Source organism: Felis catus, chromosome C1, assembly GCF_018350175.1.
Source record: "Felis catus isolate Fca126 chromosome C1, F.catus_Fca126_mat1.0, whole genome shotgun sequence".
In the NCBI taxonomy this organism is placed as follows: domain Eukaryota; kingdom Metazoa; phylum Chordata; class Mammalia; order Carnivora; family Felidae; genus Felis; species Felis catus.
The window spans coordinates 95971285-95992399 of record NC_058375.1 but is presented as its reverse complement, the minus strand read 5'-3'; the positions used below and the strand labels follow the sequence as shown (position 1 = coordinate 95992399).

At 50.0% G+C, this 21115-nt stretch overlaps 2 protein-coding genes across 9 annotated transcripts in view; one reads left to right on the top strand and one right to left on the bottom strand.

Moving 5' to 3' along the window:
• ST7L (suppression of tumorigenicity 7 like) overlaps window positions 1-21115 on the top strand; it is a 137620-nt gene that overhangs the window by 72909 nt on the left and 43596 nt on the right. For 6 of the 8 annotated variants that reach the window (XM_045033297.1, XM_045033296.1, XM_045033295.1 and 3 more), the window contains exon 15: window positions 9491-10146. The exons of 1 other annotated variant lie outside the window; for it this stretch is intronic. In XM_045033297.1, the coding sequence (XP_044889232.1) occupies window positions 9491-9601 (111 nt within the window). In that variant the 3' untranslated portion in view covers window positions 9602-10146. Of the gene's footprint in view, window positions 1-9461; window positions 10147-21115 lie in introns of those variants that run through there. One more of the 8 variants, XM_023258984.2, reaches the window with a different exon arrangement.
• WNT2B (Wnt family member 2B) lies at window positions 3024-20176 on the bottom strand. The gene is made up of 5 exons (XM_011285068.4): window positions 18760-20176; window positions 12810-13030; window positions 11488-11765; window positions 10567-10831; window positions 3024-7335 (listed from the first exon to the last, which is right to left on the bottom strand). Exons 1-5 carry the CDS (start codon window positions 18945-18947, stop codon window positions 7106-7108), a joined length of 1182 nt encoding a protein of 393 aa, XP_011283370.2. The 5' UTR covers window positions 18948-20176; the 3' UTR covers window positions 3024-7105.

Genomic DNA, 21115 nt, shown 5'->3' with positions numbered 1-21115 from the left:
CATTATTTAAGCCCTTATCTCAGCGTTCTGATTTCTCTGTAGTCCCCAGTGTATATAATATGTACTTGCTTGAAATTCCTTATATATTGCTTGCACATTCTTGCTTCTAAGTTTCAGCACATACCAGGGCCTTCGCTTTAGAACGCATTCTCTGACTGCCCTCCACCAGTCCATACCTTATCTTTTAAGACTCCAACTCAAAAGTGAGTCCTGGAGAAAGTCTGATTAATCTCTTCCACCTGATTGCTTTATTCGGAGACTTCTGTTTCTCGGCCCATTCCTCAGACTGGTTTTCCTTTGTGATTGTTGCTTGTGTACATTGTCACCCAACGAGCATGATGATACTAGGAATGACGATTTTCCTCTGTCCTCTTGTCTTTGTTTAATACACACAAACATTTTGAAGGCCTGCTAACAGCCTGCTCAGTTTTCCCTGATTTCTAGTCCACCGTCTATACCTTTTCCCTTGACATCAGAGCTAAATTCCTGGAGAAACAGGACACATTCAGGACTTGGCCTCCACCTCAGCATGTGTGTGGCAGCCTGCTGAATAGGTCCCTACAAATAGGAAGGATCTAACCCTTTGGTTTCAACGTCTCTGCATTCTACTCAAACGCCTTCACGAAGTAGATGTGGGATCAGAAATAGGTCTGGGGATGGGAGTAGGGAAATTTTTAATGAATGCTTTTTCCTTCCTTTTTACATAAGACCCATGAAGCTGCTGTCGTCAGCAGCTCACCCGACACTCTCCTGCTCTGCCTCTTTTCCAGAAGTCAGGGTTAGTTTAAGAAAAAGCCTCTTGCTAGAAGCCATGACCTCGTACTTTTATCCCCTCCATCTGGTGTGCGGCCTCATGGGGCTGTGCTGCTATGCAGGAGGTGAGCAGTGGAATTCTTTAGATGATGACTTCTGAGCCCACATGCGGAGGCAGTGGGGGTGGGGAGCAGGGAGAGCAGTGAGAGCCAAGATCGATGGACCAAAAAGTAAGGTTTGCTCTGGGACAGATCCTGACTATAGGTAGGCTTTTTCATGAGGTGTCCTTCCCCTAATTCAAGTGGGGGCCCGGGTCTATGATGGATGAACACTGTGTTCCTGCAGTTTTCCCTTCTTCCTTCACAGTTGGGGTGCGGGAGTGGGATAGGTAGGGTATGTGCAGGCTTATGCTGTTTCTGAAGGAATGCATTCCACGGTTGAACAGGGAAGGGTTCCCCTTGCACACATCCTCTCTTAGAGCTGCTTTGTCTCACTGTCTTGGACCCACACAGAAGTCCAGATTTTGAATGAGGGTGGGAGGAGGGGTTGAAAGGAGCAAAAGTTTTTGATCAAGTAAAAATCTGTTGTCTGCCTCATCTTGTAGGGGTTTCTCTGCAGGGTGGATTCTCCTTGCCTTGGTGTAGATAAATTACCTGTCTCAGCTAGAGGTCCCAGGACTTTTACCAGGCCATGAGTAGGCATCTGGCCTGGGGTAAGACATTTTTTTTTTTTAGCACTCTCATTCCCTGTTCTTACTTTCCTAGCCCAGGGGTTGACAGCCATTTAAAAACAGAGTGAAATCTCAAAGGAAATTCTAATACATACATTAGAAACCCAAAGCCTTAATAATTTCTTCTCATGGATTCTCAGGATTACTTGTATTCCGTGCACTTAGCATCACTTTAAAAGAAATAGATAAAATTAAAGCAAATGTTAAAAGTGTTAATCTGATGAAGAAAAAAAGGCATAGAAAGCTCTAGGAGGCAGAGTTGATTGAAGGTGGACTACTTGGCATAGTGATCATTTTGTGGTGGTGGAAATAGCGGCAGAAATGACCAAAAGGGGATGTGCTGATGTAGTTAGGGAAGGCCTAGGCTTTTCCTTTTGAAAATTCTGCTCAGATATACTCTCCTAGAATATTTTGTATCAATTTCTGTCCTAAAGGGGCTGGGACTCTGGCCTCTGCAGCCTTGTGTATTGTCAGTCTTTGAGGAGAGCACACAGGGTTTGAAGTGAGAAGCCCTGGATTTGAGTTCTTTCTGAACCACTCAGTATCACATGACCTGGGACAAATCACTGAGCCTTTCTGAATAGCACCTGTGCAGTGAGAGTGTCTCCTGCCTCACAGGGAAAATTGGTGTGAAAATTAGTCTGCGTTAAAGCATTTTGTACCTGAAAAAGCTTCTTATGACATCATAATTATTCTCAGGGAAGCCCTACCTTGAGTTGTCAAAAAGGACAGCTGTGGATTAAACGGTCTTCCCATTTTCTTCACTCAGCTTAACGTTTCTGTTTGCTCAGGCCTGCTTAGAGGGGCTGGTAGTAGTGAAGTAAAGTCACCAGATTTCAGCTCCTTTTGGTCAAAGAAAGAGAACTTCCATGTCCAGCTGCTCCATGCATAGACTCAGGCAGAATGGAAGTGGGCAAAGGGTAGTTCAGAGTCAGGGGGCCAAGGGAAGAATGTTTTCCTTGCTGTCTCTACTCCAGGATGACTGATACATCTTAAGTAAGTGGAAGAGCCACTAAGATGCTCAGGGATAATTTAAACCATGAATGGGAAGTGGAAAAATGTACTTGTAAACTCCTCCTCTCTTCAATCCCTTTGACCTTTGGGGTCAGGGGAAGGCATTTACTGATACCCCACTGACTATTACCTGAAACCTGCCAGTCACCCAACGAGAAGAGCAGCTTCTGGGAAAGCTCAGTTCACTGTAGCAACTGTGACATATTTACCTTAGTAAAGTCACTGCTTGCTCCTCTCCAGTGCCTCTCTCTTGTGGAGATTATCCCTGGAACCCAAAGCTATCCTGTTTTCTAACTTAATAGAAATTAAGAACGACAGGTCATGGGCCGCAGGCTTGGTGATTATACCCAGTGCAGTCCTGGAGGCTGTGTGCCATATCCGTAGCACACAGGGCACAAATTGCACTATCTCCAGCATGGTCTTAGCCATTGGGCTTGGGTGGTAGTATCTCCCCTCTCCATGCACTCTCTGCATCCTTTCCCTGCCACCTCGTGGGGGAATACCAGTCACCAAACCACACAGCTGCTTGCATATTGAGAATGGACATGTTTAATGTTACTTGGTTACGGCTGAACCCCTGATAATGGCAGGAATTTTGAAGGATGTGATTGAAATCCAGTTGTTTGTCTTATTGTTAGGGACCGGGGACGACTAGAACTCTGCTGCAGCCTGAGAGAAGCTTGCGTGCGGGTCCACGCAAACACATATCACGCGTGCACGCACGCGTATCCTCATGGCTGTGCGCAGGCTCGCAGGGAGAGCAAGGAGTGGAAAGGAAGCATCTCTTTCTTGTTTTCCAACATTGCTTCAAAGGTGCCCAACCCCCGTAGTAGCAGTCAGTTCCCAAGTGGAGGGAGGGGGCAGAGGCTTCCACCAAGGCCATCAATAACCAGGTGTGAGCTACAGGTCTCCGTGTAATGTGAAGCTCTCCCGTATTTCATTTCTGCACCCAGGGGGCGGCTCTGCAGGATTGCTTACGGAGAGCTCTGTGTCTGGCACCTCTCTCCACAAGGCCCAGGCGCCCAGGGTCCCACCGACCTGCCCAGGAATGCATCACATTATTCTCTGGTGCTGTAATTTGGCTGCAGGAGCTAGGCTGACGGCCTCCCAGGGATGAGAAACATACTCTCCCTGGCGTCCTCCCTTGGGTTTCTGCCCTGTGACCACTGAGGGTGTTTAAAAACCTCAGGCTGAGGGGGGAAAAATCCCGATTAACTCTCATATATTAAACTGTGTAGAAACCAGTGTCCTGAGTGGGTCTGAGAATTTGGCAGAAGACTTAGTGGTTGGTGTTCTTGCTAAGGGAGGTGAGAAAAAGGAGAAGAGATTACCCTCTACAACAGGGAGGAAAAGAAATGAGGCCGTAAGTGGTCATGAGTCAGACCTACAAGACTTTTTGCAAACAGACGTTCAGGGCCAGGCAGTGTTTAATTTTTTAAAAAATAATCTGAAGTCCCTGATTTCATTTTCCAGCATCATTCTAAGAAAGCATAAGGGCGAGCACTACTATTCAAGGCTAGCAATAATAGCAGTTGGCTCTTATCTGCAGGACTAGATTAAGGCTGGCATTCTTACTTCTACATGAGAAAAACTGGCCACGGGCTGTGCAGCTGAGGTACTTCAGTCACCTGCCTTCTCTAAAACAGTCTAAGATCTTTAAAGGATAGAGATTGTGTCTTTGAAGTTAACTTTGTACCCAAATAGCACTTTCTGCAATGCATTCTACCTAAATGTTAAAAGTTAGAAGAAATGAGGACTGACAGGAAGGAGTGTCAGAGAGGGGCTAAGAGACCGCTGCTGGAGGCACAGAACTCTCCTGACTAGAGGAGGGTCTGGAGAGGGGTTAGACGCTGTGAGTGGGTGGCAGCAGGACTAAATGGAGCCCTGACTGCACCAAATAAAGTTCTCCTTTTGCTGCTTGTTCCAAATAAATTAGTTTCTGTTTGTTTTATTGCAGAATAGACGCCAGTTGTCCAAAGCCAGTCACAATGCAGAGGCAAGCTAAGAAATACGAGGAAAAATTAATTGCTTGGCCATCATCCATCCCTTCTTGGGACCACATTGCCTCTGTAGTGGGGCTCACATGGACCTCTTTTCTTTCGCTATCCACCCCACTATTCAAACTTTTCACTCTCCGGACAGCTTGCTTTTCTCTTAACCATTTATAGTAAATTACAAAACTTGGGTCTTTATGAACTAAAATTTGGAGCCCAGGGGAAGCCCAGAGCAGTACGAGATGCCAGAAGAGGCTCAACTTCCTTCATAGGGTAAGAACTGAAAAGGAATAGGTGACAGCACAGGCAGATTGAACTTGGGTTGAAGTCCCAGGAAGGCCTAGCTGTCATTTATGTGGTTACCTGGGCATTCTTGTGAGAGCAGGGGCTGACTGGGACCTGAGGCTCTACCCAAACACCCTGATGTAAATTCCTTCAGCTGTATTCTTGATTCAGACTGACTTTGACCCCCTTACCTTCCCACTATGCTAAGGCTTTCCTCCTCCTAATCCCAGCTCAAGATGTCAGAAGCTCTTCTCTTTCCCTCCCATTTCCCCCTCCCTAATCCCACCATTGGCTCATCAGTTATCCAGTTGACTCCACTCTGCAAGGAAGACATTCCCCTGGCCTGACTCACTCAGTCCCATTTCTCCACAGGAATCCCCTCACCGCAGACCACAAGGGCCCTGACTAGCTCATGTTTTGTGTTAATGGATGTGAAACCGGAGCAAACCCCTCACCAAAAGAAAAACCACCCTAAACTCTCCCACACAGGTCTCAGCAGGTTACACAAATATTAGTCCTATCATCCAAATAAATCTGCCCCCATGGCCCAGAGCTCTGGCTCCCCTATCCTCTGCTGCCTGTGCAGAGTGAAGCTGTTCTACAAACACGTGAGGACCCCAAGGGATGTTGGAGAGGAACTTGGGGGGGGGGGTGGGCACCTATGTTCAGAATTCCTTGTGTAGGCCCTTTAATCAACAGCCTGCTGTCAATACTTTGCAATTGTAAACGGAAGGTTTCAAGAGAAGTCATGATGGGCTAGACCAGTTAGGAACTTTGGTAAGAGTGTCTGTTGGCTGGAATTGGGGGGCACAATTAAAACTCAGTATCTGAGATAGGTTTATAACCTCATTTTACAGACGAGATGATAGAGGCTTGTAGAATTTGGGTATCTTGCTCAAAATATCAAAAACTGTAAATGGCACAACTGTGATTTCAACCCAGGTGTGTCATAACTGCAAATTTCTATACCACTCTGCTCTCTTAAATTATCAAAAGATAGCCATTGTCTAAGTCACATAAAAATAGGACATCACAGTTTTTGGGACTCCATATCCTAGCTTGTAGCTTACAAAGCCTGCTATCTCTGGAGACTCCACTACTGCAAGCTTAGTTAGGCAGCAGGTAGTAGCATAGAAGGAACTCCCCTGTTTAAGCCAAACATGGAGTGAACAGTAATAATCCCCAGAACTTAGAGAGCCACTAAATAAAAATTTGTTCAATAAATGGGGAAAGGCTGTTTTTTATGTTGTTTACCACTTTGGCCCCAAAGCCCCAGCTCTCTTTTCCTCTGTAGCCACTGGCTTCCATGCCCAACTTCAAAGACTAGGATTCTCTCCTAAAAATTGCCAAAGCCAGAGATCCCTACCTGACTAGTATACCCTGATGCCTCATGTGGGGCCCTTGAGATCAGGCCTGCTACCCTTTCCTACCCTCCATGAGTCACATATCTTTTACTAAGTGTTTCCCAAACCTAGTTGACCTCCAGAAGAATGCATAGAAACTTTAAAAAAATAAAATAAAACCCCAAAGGCGTAGGCAGGCTTACTAAATTATTCTTTCTCAGGAGTGTTCCAGGGTATTCTAGTGATCTATTAGGCATAAGAACCACTACATGCCACTTGGTTTGAACAGGCAGCAAGTGAGCAAGGGGCAGTGCTATCTGATATAGGTTGAAAAGAAGAGGGAGGTTGGAAGAGAATGTATGTTTGTATAGTTATATAATTTTTTCCCCTACAAAATACAGCAGTTTATAAACCTATGAGCATGTGAATGGAACCTTGTCCACTACGGCTAACTCTTACCTAGGAATCCCAGGCTCTGGGATAATGGAAGAAGGTTGTAGCCTGAGAGTTTCTTTTGGGGTACCAGGCAGTCTGCTCAAACTGACCCAGGGAAGAGATGTGGTTCCATCTCTGTCCCATCTACCCTTAGTCAGGTAGGAACACAAAGAAGCTCTCTCCAGGTACCCTTCCTCTTGCACACACAAGAAATGTCAGGAAGCCAGTGCAAAGGAAAGGAAAAATGAGCCTTGACCATGTGCTTTAGTGCAACTTATATCACTCTGAAGACCCCCACCTCTTCCCCTCTCCCTTCTAACCTCCAGAGGGGGCAGTCAGGGAGCTGTTCAGTTTCTTACATCCCCTGTCAACTCCTTCCCAGGGCTAAGGAACCAGTCAGGACACCAGAGTCCTTCTGGATTGCTTTCCAAGTCCTTAAATAGAAACTGTAGCAGCCCAGAGCTGAGGGTAGAGGAAGGCGTGCATGCAAAGATCTTGTGCTTTTGAGCCAGGAGTTTTGAAGTAGAGGGATGAGTGAGGTATTTCTACATTCAGGTCTGGTCCAGCCACTCTGCCTTCTTGGGGGCCTTGCAAGTGTGGACGTCCACAGTGTTTCTGCACTCCTTGCACCGCACTGCACAGCACCAGTGGAATTTGCACTCACACTGGGTGACACGGGTGACTCGAGTTGTGTCGTACCCTCGGCCACAGCACATGATTTCGCAACCATCCGTCCCTTTGGATGTCTTGCTACAGACACGGCCCGCAGTGCCTAGGGAACCTGGGTTGGGGAAGAGAATGAGAACCAAGTTACCTCTTACTTCAGCTGCTCTGGGTTCCCTTACCCACATCCTCATGAGGAAACCATAAAGAATCCCTTTTCCTGAAAATATGCCCAACTGGCCAAAATGACCATCTCCTTACTTCCCTTTGCACCACTCTGGCTTCTTCCCACCATAAAGGCTCCCCAAAGACCATTGACTTCACCTACTATGCTGTCCCTGCCAATACACATCTCTGTGTCTCCTTCAAAACCTAGCCTTAAAATGCTCCTAGCTGTTAAAGCTGGGTAAGGGCTCTCTGTGTTAGAAGTTTTCCATACTAAACAGTTAAAAAAAACAAAAAAACAACTTAGCCTATAATTTATCTTTTCCAAGAAGTCATGCCACAACTCTGATCCAGCTACCATTTGTTAGTATTTTGGTCCTTAGTTTACATTTTAAGTTGTACCATACAGGGAAGTAATATAGGATGGCCATTAAAAGCATGGACCTTATTGTCATATTGTTCAAGTTTCAGTTCCAGGCCTGCCGCATCTTAGCTATGTGATTTCACAAGGTAGTTAATCTCTCTAGGCTTTAATCTTCTCATATGAAAATAGGCATAATAATAGCATGTAACTCAGTGGATTGTTACATCTATCATCTCTGTTCATATGAGGAGGTGAACTGGTTAGTGTGACTGCCCAGAGGCATATCCCTGTGGAATTGCTACAGAATATCCCTTGCCTTACCCTTTACAGTAGGAACTCTTGAAGGGTAGGAATGATATTATCCCCCTGCACAGAGAGTGCTTAGGACTTCATTCTGACCAACTTTAGCAAGAGAGATCCTGCCGACAGATATAAAAACACAGAATTTGGGATGGGATGGGCCCTAGAAAGTATCTGTCTATTCTAACCCTTCTCCAGAGATGGGACAGGGACTGACCTGGAGGTTGAGGAAGGGGAACAGATTGACTGATTCTCTTGCAGTAGTCTGTACACCCTACTGCGATATGGAAAGAAAATGCTAGGGGCACCTGGATGGTTCAGTCGGTTAAGAGACTGACTTCAGCTCACGTCATGATCTCATGGTTAGTGGGTTCAAGCCCTGCATTGGGCTCTGTGCTGACAGCTCAGAGCCTGGGGCCTGCTTCAGATTCTGTGTCTCCCTCTTTCTCTGCCCTTCCCCCATTCACGTTCTGCCTCTCTCTCTCTCTCTCTCTCTCTCTCAAAAATAAACATTAAAAAAAATTAAAAAAAAAAAGAAAATACTAGATCTTAGAACTTCTACATTTGTTTTTTATCTCATAAATTTAAAATCCCTACTTTGTATGTTTTATAAAGTACATATCAATACAGTGGAACATAGGTATCTTTTTAAAGTAAATATCCATATATTAGAGGTACATGCTCAAATAATTTTTTAATGAAAGAGTACGCAATCCAAAATTGTTAGAGGCCAGTCTTCCAGAGTGTGGGCTAACTAGTTCTACTATCTGTGTTACTCTCCTCTAACTCCAAGGGCTGGATCTTAAGTCCTTTTGTGCACCAAAAGCCTCTTCTATACTCTAGAGCTGAGCCGTCCAGGTTATAGCCACCAGCCACACGTGGTCATTTGGTTATAAATTAACTAAAATTTAAAACTTAATTTCTCAGGCACAATACCTATATTTCAAATGCTCAGTAATCCCATGTGGTTAAGTGGCTATCTATTGGAAAACACAGATGTAGAACAGTTCTGTCATCACAGAGAGCTCCACCGGACAGGACTGCTTTGGTGGAAATTTGTGGCTCCATACTCGATTCTGAGATGACTTACACCCTTTGAATTCCAGGCCCCACTTTGGGTTTTATGAGACTTAATTTTATGTCTCCAAGAAAAACCAACACATCTGACTCACCCTTCCTTCTGACTCCAAAGATCCTTCCCCAAAGGTGCATTTTAGGTATAACAGCATAGGCTTATACCTCGGCTGCTATGGAATTATTTCAAGACATTCAGAGAGTAGTCCTCTGAATTATACCACATGGGAAGAAAACATACCTAGTGGCAGGAAATCACTGAGAGAATCAGAAAGGGCTCTTTTAACTCCTTTTCTCCTAGCACCCTCCAAAGGGCACAAACTACTTTCTGTGTTACTTAGGTGGAGCCCCACCCTGTTTCTATGCCCAGATTTGCTCCCAGCCACTTGACTCTCCAGGAATGACAGTGATGGCTGAAAACAAACAGAACCAAAGACAGCTGTGGTTCCTGGCTCTATCTCACCCAAGTCCTGAGTGCTGAGTCTGCAGAGAAGAGCCTGCAAGCCCATGATAGTAACCAGAGGAAGAGCAGTTCTTTTGCACTAAAGGTTGTTCCTAGTCTAACCTGTCTGAACCTGAAATATGAGCCAAGCCAAGATGGTGACTTCTACTCTTTGGGGGCAATAACATATCACTTTCCAGCATCCCCAAGAATTCCACCACAAATATCTGGACCAGATTGAAAAACAATTTGCTGCTTTCTGCTAGTGGTTAGCCCTACTGAGATCTCTTTCCTTGCTTCCCCAACTCCACTGTAGAATCTTCAGTGGCAGCACACTGGATATAGTCTTTCAAGGCCACTCATGGTCTGATCCTCACCTTTCTTTCTACCTCTAGTCTCCTCATCCCAAACCTTCACTCAGTCAGATTCATCATACCTCTCGGTTCCTAGAACAATCATGTACTTTCCCACCTACCACTCTGCTTATTGCCCTTCTCTTCTCTCTAGGTTGTCCAGGTGATCCCTACACCTCAAGAAATTGCTTAAATTCCACATTTTCCAATAAGCTTTTCTTGGTTTCTCCAGCTTTGTGTCTTCTGCAATTGCATATGTCCACCGATTGATTACATCTTATTTCTTTAGCCAGATCATAAACAGTCAGAGACGTAGGGTTCCTCCACCTCATGCTTGTGTACAGCCCATACATTGCTTGGTATTGAAAACGGGTGACTCATTTAAACAATCCCTGAATAATATCTACTGTACCCCGGATGCTGGGGATATTAAAGAGTGAGAAATGACCTCTCCTCTGCTTGGGTAGCACTGGGACTGGTGGCTTGAGGCATTCATTATCAATCTTATTATAAGACGTTCACGTCCAGAGGAGACTGATGCCTCGCAAAGTACCACTTCCCTAACTCCTGTGGCTGAGCAGACTATGATTGACCAGGGGTGCCTGCACCAAGAACTGGGGCTCCTTGTCCCTACCTGCTTTCCTTACTCACCTGCAGCCTTGTCTAAGACACAGTAGTCTGGGGAGTTGTCAAAGTAGACAAGGTCAGTCCGGGTGGCACGGCGATAACCTTGGCGGGCTGCTGTGAAGTTGGCGCCATCCTGGGTTGCTGTCACCTGCACAGCCCCATCGTAGCGCCGGCGCAGGTAATCACCTGTGCGGCGGAAGTCTGAGAGTGCACGCCAGCAGGTGCGCAGAGTACAGGAGCCACTAACGCCATGGCACTTACACTCGAGCTTCAGAAACCGCCGCACAGCCTGGGAGGTGAGGGAGAGGCAGCCGGTCAGGGCACTTTTCAGTCATCCTTAGGGCTACAAGCATGAGTGCTCTGACATCTGGCCTAGGCTGGACAGTGGGTTCTCTCCCCCATCAGAACCCACCCATTCAAGAACCTCTTCCTCCATGAATCCTCCCTAGACCACCAGTGCTTTCTTCCCACGATAGTGTGTTCAAACACAGAGCCACAGGATCCTGTTCATGATTACAGTTTGCCATCACATGCCCTACTTTTACATGTTCTTAGAGTTTAAGGTGCCGTGCCTTCTGCTTCTCTAGCATGTCATTTCCCAGCACAGTACTAGGCACATTGGCAGTGCTCAGAAACCAGTGAACTGCCCAGAGCAAGTTCTTATCCTCCTCAGTCTTTATGGGAGTGGTCCTTCCCCTTCTTAAAAAGTTACTTCCCTTCTTTTCTTTCCCTACTTTCCACATCTGTGAAGACACTTTATGCGCCTGGTTGAATCTAGGCATTCCCAAGCTCCCTTGCATTCACTACTCCTATCCCGTGGGGGTTGGGGCCACTGGAAGTGACCCAGGAGCCTTCAGCACTTCCACCTTCACATTCACTCCGTGATCACACGTACTGGTCACCCCCAGCAGATATGGACGTACATGCACAGACATGAGTACTGACCGTGCGACCACAGCGGTTGTTATGTAAGTTCATGAGGGCCCGGGCATCCTTAAGCCTCTTTTCCTTGGCATCCACAAAGGCCTTGGCAAAGCGAACACCATAATGGATGTTGTCACTGCAGCCACCCCAGTCAAAATCCCCACGTTGGTCATGGTGTCGGCCACGGGTGTAGGGGTCACAGCTGCACACACTCAGTTCTCCCTGGCTGCAGGCACGAGTGATAGCATGGACCACCCCTGCAGACGAGATGGCATATACAAATGCTGCCTCCCGGCTACCTGGAGAGAGAAAGGTAGAAGTACATTTCTGCAAAGAGGCCTATGTCTGTTCCTGTCTTCTGCCCACACAACCCCCCACTCTGAAACCTCCTCTCTTCTTGTCTTTCCCAGAGCAACTCCTGCACCTGCTTTTTTCAAGGTGGCCTTCCCTTCCAAAAGCATTCCCCAGAGTATCTGACCTCTTCCCCTCGGCCCTCAGTACTCTCTATCCGCTTCTTTGTACATCTGACCTCTTGGGCTGACCTGTACTCTTGCTTCCTTCCAAACTCCCTGGATCCATCCATTGAAAAGTTTCACAGTGAGTCATCCCCTCCCACCGAGTGCCAATCCTAGCTCAGCTAAGCCTGCCTCAGTCCACATTCCAGGCCTTTTCAGACCTACTCTGCTGGACAGTTCCCCTACAATAGAGACCCCAGCCCAGGGGTTAGCCTGTTTGGGGAGACCTGCTACTTTCCAGGGCCTGCTTCCTTCTTACCCTGCTCTCAGGGATTGATGACTCATCACCCCTGTCCCCCAAACACCTCCCGATTCCCATCTCCTTCCCTTTCTCCTAGTTTATTGTCTCACTTCTGCTTAGCTTTTTTGCTGAGCTGGGGCCAAGCCACCAACTCTCCAAATATTTACATATCACCTTTCTGTTTATCCCTTGCTGCCATTACTGTGATGTTGGGAGTGTTGGGGTGAGGGTAGTGATGGTGGCAGTGAGTACAGAGCAGCCGTCCTAGTCCTCAGCCTTACAGTGTGTGGAAACCCTCACGCTGCGGTTGGGGAGGAAAGGAGGAGGGAAGACGAGACATGGAGGTGGCAGGGGACACTGTACCTTTGTGTATCATCCCAGCAACACCAATATTTAGAGGGGTCCCTGCCTACATATCTCAGGACTGAGGGTCTGTTCCCAGCTGTATCCTGGGCACTGCCCTCAACTGTCTATCTGATTATGAGGCAGTGTGTCCAAGAGGGGAGGAGGATCATGCCTACCCTACCCACTTGCCACCCCAGGCACAGACAGGGAAGCAGTTGGAGCAGGGTGGAAGAGCTCCCTACTTCTGAGCATGACACGGCCAAAGACAGTGTGGTCCCGGTCCAGCGTGGTGCAGTTCCAGCGGTGGTGGCGGAACTGGTGCTGACACTCTCGGATCCATTCTCGGGCACCCTCGCCCACCGAGCGCATGATGTCTGGGTAACGCTGGCACAGCTGCCGCTGCCGGCTCACCAGACCAGGGATATTGTCACAGATCACTCGGGCCCCCAGTGCCCCGATGTACCTGCAAGGTGGAGATGGCCCTGTCAGAGCATCCTGGCCCTTTTCCTGCCTCAGGAGGGGGAGAAGGAGGGGGAGGGGGAGGGGAGAGATTTGGCATTCAGAACTTGAAGAGGTTCCTTCCCCTCCTCCAACCCACATTCCCTGAGGCCAACGGGTACAGCTTTCCCCACAAGCCTGGAGAAATGGTTACACAGTTGCAGAGAGTAATTGAGTGGTCTCTCACCATCACCCGCTCCCCAGCCAAAGGTCCAAGTGACACACACTCCCAGAACACGGGCCAGGCATGTGTCACATACGTAGAAGCCCTGGGCATGTCACACAAATCCATTCCCTGTTTATTTAATAAACATTAAGAGCCTCAGAGAAAAATAAACTAACAAAACAAGAGTCTGAGACAACACTCTTACACCCACATGTAAGAGGCACGTCCTTCGTAGCTGGTCCATGAAGACATAGTTTGGGGGAGGAAGGATGGAGACAGGGAGGGACCAGTGGGAAGAGACTCAGTGGGCAATTTTGAGTCATGTTTACAGCTCTAGTCAGACCCATGTAGCTAAAATTCCTTACTCCCAAACCTGAGGTCTTGGGGAGGAAGACCCCACCCCCAAATCTCCTCCCTATACCCTTCATTTCCAGGCTCCACAGCCTTTCTTAACAAATGAGTCTTGGAGGCATGATGTCCTGGATGAACCTGCTTGGGCAGAGGGCTGTTAGCAGTGGGAAGCCAAAGCCAAGATAAAGCGAGGGGGGTGACACTCCCCATATTCCAGTCCCCACTCTGCCCAATTCAAACAATTTTAAGAAGATCAGTTGGGGTGGGCTACTAAAAGTTAGGTGGGTTGCTAGAGTCACTCTCAAATTTCTCAGTATTTTCTCTTCACTCGAACATTCTTAGCTTCTTCTCTCCATGAGGTCACTAAATGAGATCTGACCCATTCATCCACTTTGCACTCCCTTGCTGTCTCTCCAACACCTAGCACCTTCCTTGGCCCTCTGGGAGTTCTCTGTTCTCCTATCCTAACACATCAAATGGATACCTCTCTCTCTTTCTCTGAACAGGTGGGGGTCAAAGGGGGCAGTTGCTGCTACGGGCTGAAAAGATTTGGTTTGGGCTGTGAATGAGCCTGTGGTTTGGGAGAGATCCCAAAATGGGCCTAGAAGTGGGTGAGGGGAACAGAAGGCAGCCAGTGGGGAGAGAGGAAAAGCTGGACCGCCCTGGGCTCTATGTCCCCTCACCGTGCCCTGCCCACATCCTTGTGCCTGGCCCTCACCCACAAACTAGATCACCGCTGGTGACACCAAGTCAGACAGACTCAAGGAGGGCTGATGCTTGCCTCTTTTGGAGCTCAGCGGGGCTGATGGGGCCCATCTGTCCCCGGGGGAGGGGTGAGAGGGCTGGCCCACCACTGACAAATCCCATGGAATCAGTGTCCCCAGCAGCACGGTCCATCAGGGCAATAGCTTCCAGGAACAAACAAAATAAACACCCCGGGGTTGGGCCAGGCCGGAAAAGGCCGCCTGACGCACAGCCTGGAGTTACACCCACTGCCGCGGTGCTTTGTTTGGAGAATCAAGACCATTGCAGTTGGAGCTCGTCCCTGTCTCACCACCGTTTTGCTTCCCCAGTTCGGCCCAAGTACTACTCTAAGCAATGGGTGTTTGTTTTTTTTACTGGGGCTTGGAAAGAGGGGGGTTGGATGGGAATGGGAGACCAGTAATCCAGCCCTCATGAGACAGTCTGGAGTGAGGCAGGCCAAACTCTGGCAATAAGTCCTTCCTGTGGTATGACTTAAATCCATTCTGCTGCAGCCCACATTGGTCCTTCTTGTTACATCCTCACTGAGCGTGGGAACATTTAGTACCTAAGACAGGAAGATAATTACGTTCCTCTACTACCACCCAGACCCCATTAAGTAGCTGCACTAAGTGCCCCAACTGGTGTGATTCTGAAGAGCAGGGCACTTGCCTGCTGGCTAGTGGTCAGCCCCTTGTAGTTGGTGGGGGAGGCGGGCTCCAATACAACTGAGCCTTATTAGCCCCCTCTCAATTCAACACACGCCTGCAAAATGCCTACATGTGCCAAGCACTGAGCTCAGCTGTTAGGGCACAGATGTTTAAGGCACCTTGCATCTCATTGGCTGGTAAGAGGGGGAGAGATGCCCCTGACTCCAGCTCCGTTTTCCCTTTCAGAAGTTTTCCTTTCCTTCCCAGCCTCCTGCCCCAGAATGCTCCCTTCACCTGCTTTTGACCAATTCACGTCCCTTCCTTTGACAAAGTGACCCATACCTTACTCTAGCCCTTTGCTCCTCAAAGTGTGGTCCCCAGAACAGCCTATGGGCATCATCTAGGGATCTGTTAGAAATGCAGAGCCTTGGGCCCCACCCCAGGCGTACTGAATCAGATTCTGCATTTTCACCAACATCACGAGGTGATTCAGACACCCTGTTCCATGAAGGCAGAGATTTTTGTGTGTTTTGTTCACTTGGTTACCCCCAGAACCTAGAACAGTGTCTGGCACATAGTAGATACTTAATAACTGTTTGTTGAATAAACACCTAACCGCTCTGATTTACCGCCAACTCTCTTTTCCCCCTAGCCAGCCATAAACTTCATTTCAATTACAGCTTTACTCCTGCTGACATTGCCAGCCTATTTGCAGATGTTTTATATTTGTGTCTTTTTAATGAGGCCAGGGATGCTCTTTTCATTTCCCCTCTTGCAGTCCCTAGTGTACACAATTCAGCCCAGCCCACACAGGGCTTTGAACACAGGAATAAAACTATTTACCTTCCCTGAATCTCTTAATACAACATCATTTATATGGTACTCTACAGTTCACGAAACATTTTTCTAAACAAAAATCCTATGAGACAGGTCTCCATTTTACAGATGAAGAGGCTGAGGTTCAGGGAGATTAAGTGGTAATACCCACTCTGTGTCCATCAGGACTAGTCAGAGGAGAGCCAGGGCGAACCAAGGATATCTGACTCCAAAGTCCAAGCTCATTTTCACTCCGAGAACAAGACAGGCATACAATGCTTAACCAGGAATAGAGCAATCTAGCTCCAAAATTGGTGTGAACTTGGGCAAGTTTCATACCACTCCCCTCCCAGCCCTCACTTTCTTCATATGTGAAATGGAGAAAATAATAGTATCTACCTCACCAGATTACTTTGGGCATTGAAGAAGATGATGCTCATAAAGTACTTAGTTATAGTGTCCAAAGCTTAGTAAAGATTCATTGAATGGCAGTTGGTGGTGGTGACAATAATGCTATTATTATGATATCAACTCTGTTCCTCTCCCTTCGTGAATCTATGCACGATGTCCTGCTCACGGGATTCCCTACATCCAGCCCCCTGCAGAATGCAAAATGGAACAGGGAAGCACATGCAAGGAGCCCCCTATTTCTTGCTCTGTTTGTCACAGATTAAGAAGAGACCATCTGTTTCCTCCTCCAGTTAGAAGTGGGGAGAGGGAAGGAGTGACTGGAGAGTAAGGGAAGGGCTGGCGGGACGATCAGACTGTTAGCTGGTGATAGTGATGACCTTCTGCTCCAGAGTGGAACACGGACACACACAGGGTCAACAGGCATCTCTTCCAGGGTTTGGACAGAGTATCAATCTTGCTGGGTTTTTTTCCCTAAAGGAAAGAGAGATACCTTGGGGGCCTGACCTGCCTTTAGAAAGCAGCTTTCCGCGGTACCTCAGAAGTGATGACCACTGAGGCAGGCATCTGGGGCCTACAGCTGTGACAGGTGTGGGGCAAGGAGATTGAACTAACCTCTGCACCCACTCTCCATCCTGGCTCCACTGCCGCCTTTCACAGCGACTGCCAAGTCCCTCCCTATCACTGTATCACTGGCATGCCCCCTCTCTGGCTCTTCTACCCAGAGTTTTTCCAAAATGTGAACCACATGGGGGTGAGAGCAGTAGAAGGGAGAAAGGAAAAGAAGAGGGAGTAGCCAAGGGACAAATTGGGGACCAGGAAACACCCGAGTTGGGTCTTTAGGAAGCACTACCAGGATGCTGCAATTATCAGAGTGACACTTCCTCACCTAAACACCAAGTGGTCCCCAAAACTACCTCCCAAACTGGTAAGAAGCAATCAAGAGTCCCTAAAAGCAAATTGCTATCTGGGGTGGGTAAAGATGCACTGTGGTCACTTCATCGTCTCTCCATCCGGCCACTGAACACACAAGTCCCCAGCCAAACTGAGTCCCTGATGGCTTTGATCTCCCTCTGAACTTTGAAAGGCTTTTCTCCTCTGTCCCCTCTTCTCTTTCCCTTTCTAAAAGAATGTTTCAAGCCAGATGTAAGATACGGGCCTCCCTTCTCCCCCATCCAGAACAAACCCCCCCCCCCCCTTGCCTTCCCCAACACTGCAGAGATTAAAAAGATCCAAAAGAGAGATTTTTCTGAAACAGGAAAATGGGGGGGGGGGGGATTGGGGATGGAGAGCGACGCATCTTGAAATGATAGGAATCTGCAGCCCAAGCTTGCTGGCCCCTCAGCCAGCTACCCCTCACCCTTCCTAGCCAAGATTCCAAGTCTAGAGGAGAAAAGCCACAGGGTGCAAGGGGAGGAGAGACCACTCTGTGTGGTGGGAAGGGGGAGGGAGGAAGGAGCAAAGTAAGGAAAGGAAGGGGGCACTGCTTGGGTAGGGAGGGGCAAGAGTGCAGTCTGAAGCCAGTTTGATGGGGGGGGGCAGTGAAGAGGAAAGATGAGAAGACTGTCTTTTCTCAGTTCAGTTCCCCCCTTTGCCCCCCAGAGGGTGGGGGAGGAGGGAGAGCAGCTTTCTCCTGAGAGAAAAGGATGAATGCCATCCAGGGCTTGGGGGTGGTGCGGGGGGGGGGGGGGGGGGGGAGGATTCAGAAAAGAGCAGATATCCAGTGGGTTTTTAATGCCTTTTGCCTCATCTGCCCTCTTGTGAGGTGTCTGGAGTCTAAGGCCTGCAAGAAACCTGAGGGGAGGGTCTCAATGCTTTGCGCCTCCAGAAGCCTCTAGTTCTTGGATGGGAAAGAGATGGGAGACACAGGGTCATCTGGGAAGAAAAAAGAAGAGAGGGATGTCAGGGTTCGAAGTGACATCTTCAAAGCTGAAGTTGAAGACAAACGCCTAAATTATGCAATTATGCAAAATTGTTTTAATTGTGAGAGTTAATGGAGTATTTTTGCTTTGATTCCATTTCTAAACCTTGCGCTGGGTGCTATAGCGTGAACACCAAAGTCTTACTGCCTACCCGGTGGGGTAGACTAGCGAGAGCCTCGTCCGCCCTCGCCAAATGCCCTGTTCTCCACCTCGGGGTCGGGGGGGGGGGGGGGGGGGGAGGTCGACGTTAGGCGATCAGGGGGCTCTGTTGGAGGGCCACTGAAGGCCTCAGATGGACGACTGGTTTCTTGAATCCACCCTGAGAAAAACTTGGAAGGTAGCATTCCCCCTAAGTCAGAGCTGAAATGGGGCACAGCACAAGGGAATCTGGAAAGCCTCGACCACCAGGCGTCCTTGCTCCAAACACCCAGGGCCCACCTCACTGGGTGAGCAGCACACCTATCCACCCCCACCCCTACTCCGAGACTTAAGTGACAGTCCGGCTCGGATCGTCTCCAACTCCGTCGAAGCAAAAGCCTGGTCTCCTGTGCAGCCGGTGCCAGGAGCTGCGTAATTCCTCTGGGCGCCTTCGGCCTCTGACCCCGCGCCTCACCCTCCCCACCCCGAGAGCCATGCTCACCACCAGGACGTGTCTACGCGGGCCGGCAGCGTCAGCAGCAGCAGCAACAGCAGGCAGGCAAGACCGAGGCGGGCCGAAGCCCGAGAGCCGTCGGGGGCCGCGGGTCCTGGCGGGAGCGCGGGGACAGGGGCGCGGGCGCGCCGAGGGGGGAGCTGTGCGGCTTCCTCCGCACCACCCGGCTTCAGCATAGCTCCCCGATGACTCCCGCCGCGCGACCCGGAGGGGCGTGGACGGGGCACCGGCTCGGGGTACTCAGGCTGCTCCTACCTCACCCCCTTGGGGGGCCATAGGGCCCGGCGGCGGGGCACCCAGGGGCACCTGGAGTCCGGGAGCCGGGGCGCAGGGTCCTGGAGAGGGGCTCAGGGAACGGGTTCCGGAAGCCGACGGCGGCGCGCGGAGCCCCGGGTCTGGGAAGCGCTGCCCCGGCGCTGGGCGCGGTGTCAGGGGGTCGGTGGCGCGGAGTAGGGCTGCGGGCAGAGTGTGTGCGGACAGCCCCTCGGCCGCGGGCTCTCATTGGACGGCGCGGGGCGGGGCCGAGGCCGGGGACACGCGCGGCCCTCTGGGCGGCTCCGCCCGCGCCAGCCCCGGGCGCTTCTCAGCGCCCTAGGTGTGGCGGCCCCCTCCGCCCCTCGGCTCTCCGCGGAGCACCGCGCCGCGCCCTCACCTGCTTCGGCGGGCCGCGACGGGGTGCGGGGGAGCCCTTCAGAACCCGTAGCGCCCAATCCTGGCCGACGCAGCGCCACCGGGTCCTAGCGCCCTTCAATTGGCAACCCTAACTTCTGTGGGTGATGGCCAGGAGCGCAGAGTGAGGGGACCGCAGACACTTCCCCTCTGTTCTCTAACCTACAGTGACACCGGAGCTGAGCCACTGAGCATGCACTCATTTCCTCGGTCCTCTCTCGGTTCTTGCGCTTCTGTGAAATGGGTAGAACCTCTGTCACGGGGAGTTGCGGGAGGATCTTAACTCCCGTTCAACGTTGCCAACTGGGGCTCTTTGGGCAGTCGGCTTCAGGCAGGGGCTTCTCTCATCTAGGGCTTGTTGCTCCTCGTTCCTCCGACCCACTGCCCACCGCACCCCCTGCACGCAAACAATGTTTAGACCTGGTTTACGCCCGCCTGCCGGCCCCGATGCTCCCCTCTGGCCTGTGGACCGGGAATCGATGGTAGAAGCAGAGGGGGCACACCTGCGGACCGGACAAGGACTCCCCGCCCTTTACCGCCCCGGCTGAGCAGAACTTAGTCTCTCCCGGCTACCCCAGTGCTTCGGTCCCCCACCCCCTCGGGCGGGGCTGCAAGCAGGAAAGAATCAGAAACAGCTGGGCGGCTTTCCCGAAACAGAGGCCAGGGTGGGGGTCCTGCTGAGAGTGGAAGACCCGGAGCCATTTCTCTCCGTCGCCTTTCCTCCTCCCTACTGCTCCCTCACCCCCTCCGTCACCCATCCCACCCCTGCACACCGCCCCGGGGCGTGGTAAATCAGGAAGGGGTGGGGAGGGGCTGACTGCTGACGGTGACACCCCTCTTGTCTCCCCGCACTTACCGGGCAGGCTGGTAGAACCTTTGGGATCAGAGTGGCCCCGGCCTTCCAACTTGGAGAGTTGGGAAGTGGCCTGACCTCTTCGCCAGCCTCAGTTTCTCCTGTCTAACCCCTCATTCCCAAGTGTCTTTATGCCTCTCCCCATGATTTATCTAAACTGTAAAGCCCTGGTGTAAACAATGCTCTGGAAACTGCCCATCCTCCTCAACCCCAAACTCACTGTCAGTTCTTGGTTGGGGGCCTGCCGGTGGGGTGGGGGTGGGGGTGGGGTGTTAGAGCCGCCTGAGTGTGAGTGGACACCGGGCAGCTGCAGACATCCCAGGGGCAGATATGGGGGGGGGGGGAAGGGCTCAGAAGGACCTTTATCCCCTCTCCCTACCTCTCTACCTTACTTTCTGTGGCAGGGGCCAAAGTGCCTTCATTAATTCAACAAATATTTATCTACTCCTTACCAGTGCCAGACTGTGCTAGAACAGTCTGCTAGTGAACAAGGCAAAACAAAACACTTTCTGCCCTCATGGAGTTTACCTTCTACGGGGATAACACGGACAATACACAGGATACATCATAAGTAAAACATATAGTATGTTAGAAAGGAGTAAGAGCAGTGGGAAGGACAGAGTTGTAACTAGGATGATGAAGGTAGGCTCACTAAGGCAACATTCAAGCAAAGACTTGAGGAGGCCAGGGAACAAGCCGGGCAGATTTTTGGTGGAGAGCATTCGCAGCAGAGGGTACAGCCAACACAGAGACACTATGGTGGGTATGCGCTGGTGTGCAAAGGGTGGCATGGGGGCAGCAAGGAGCTGGGGGAAGGAGAGG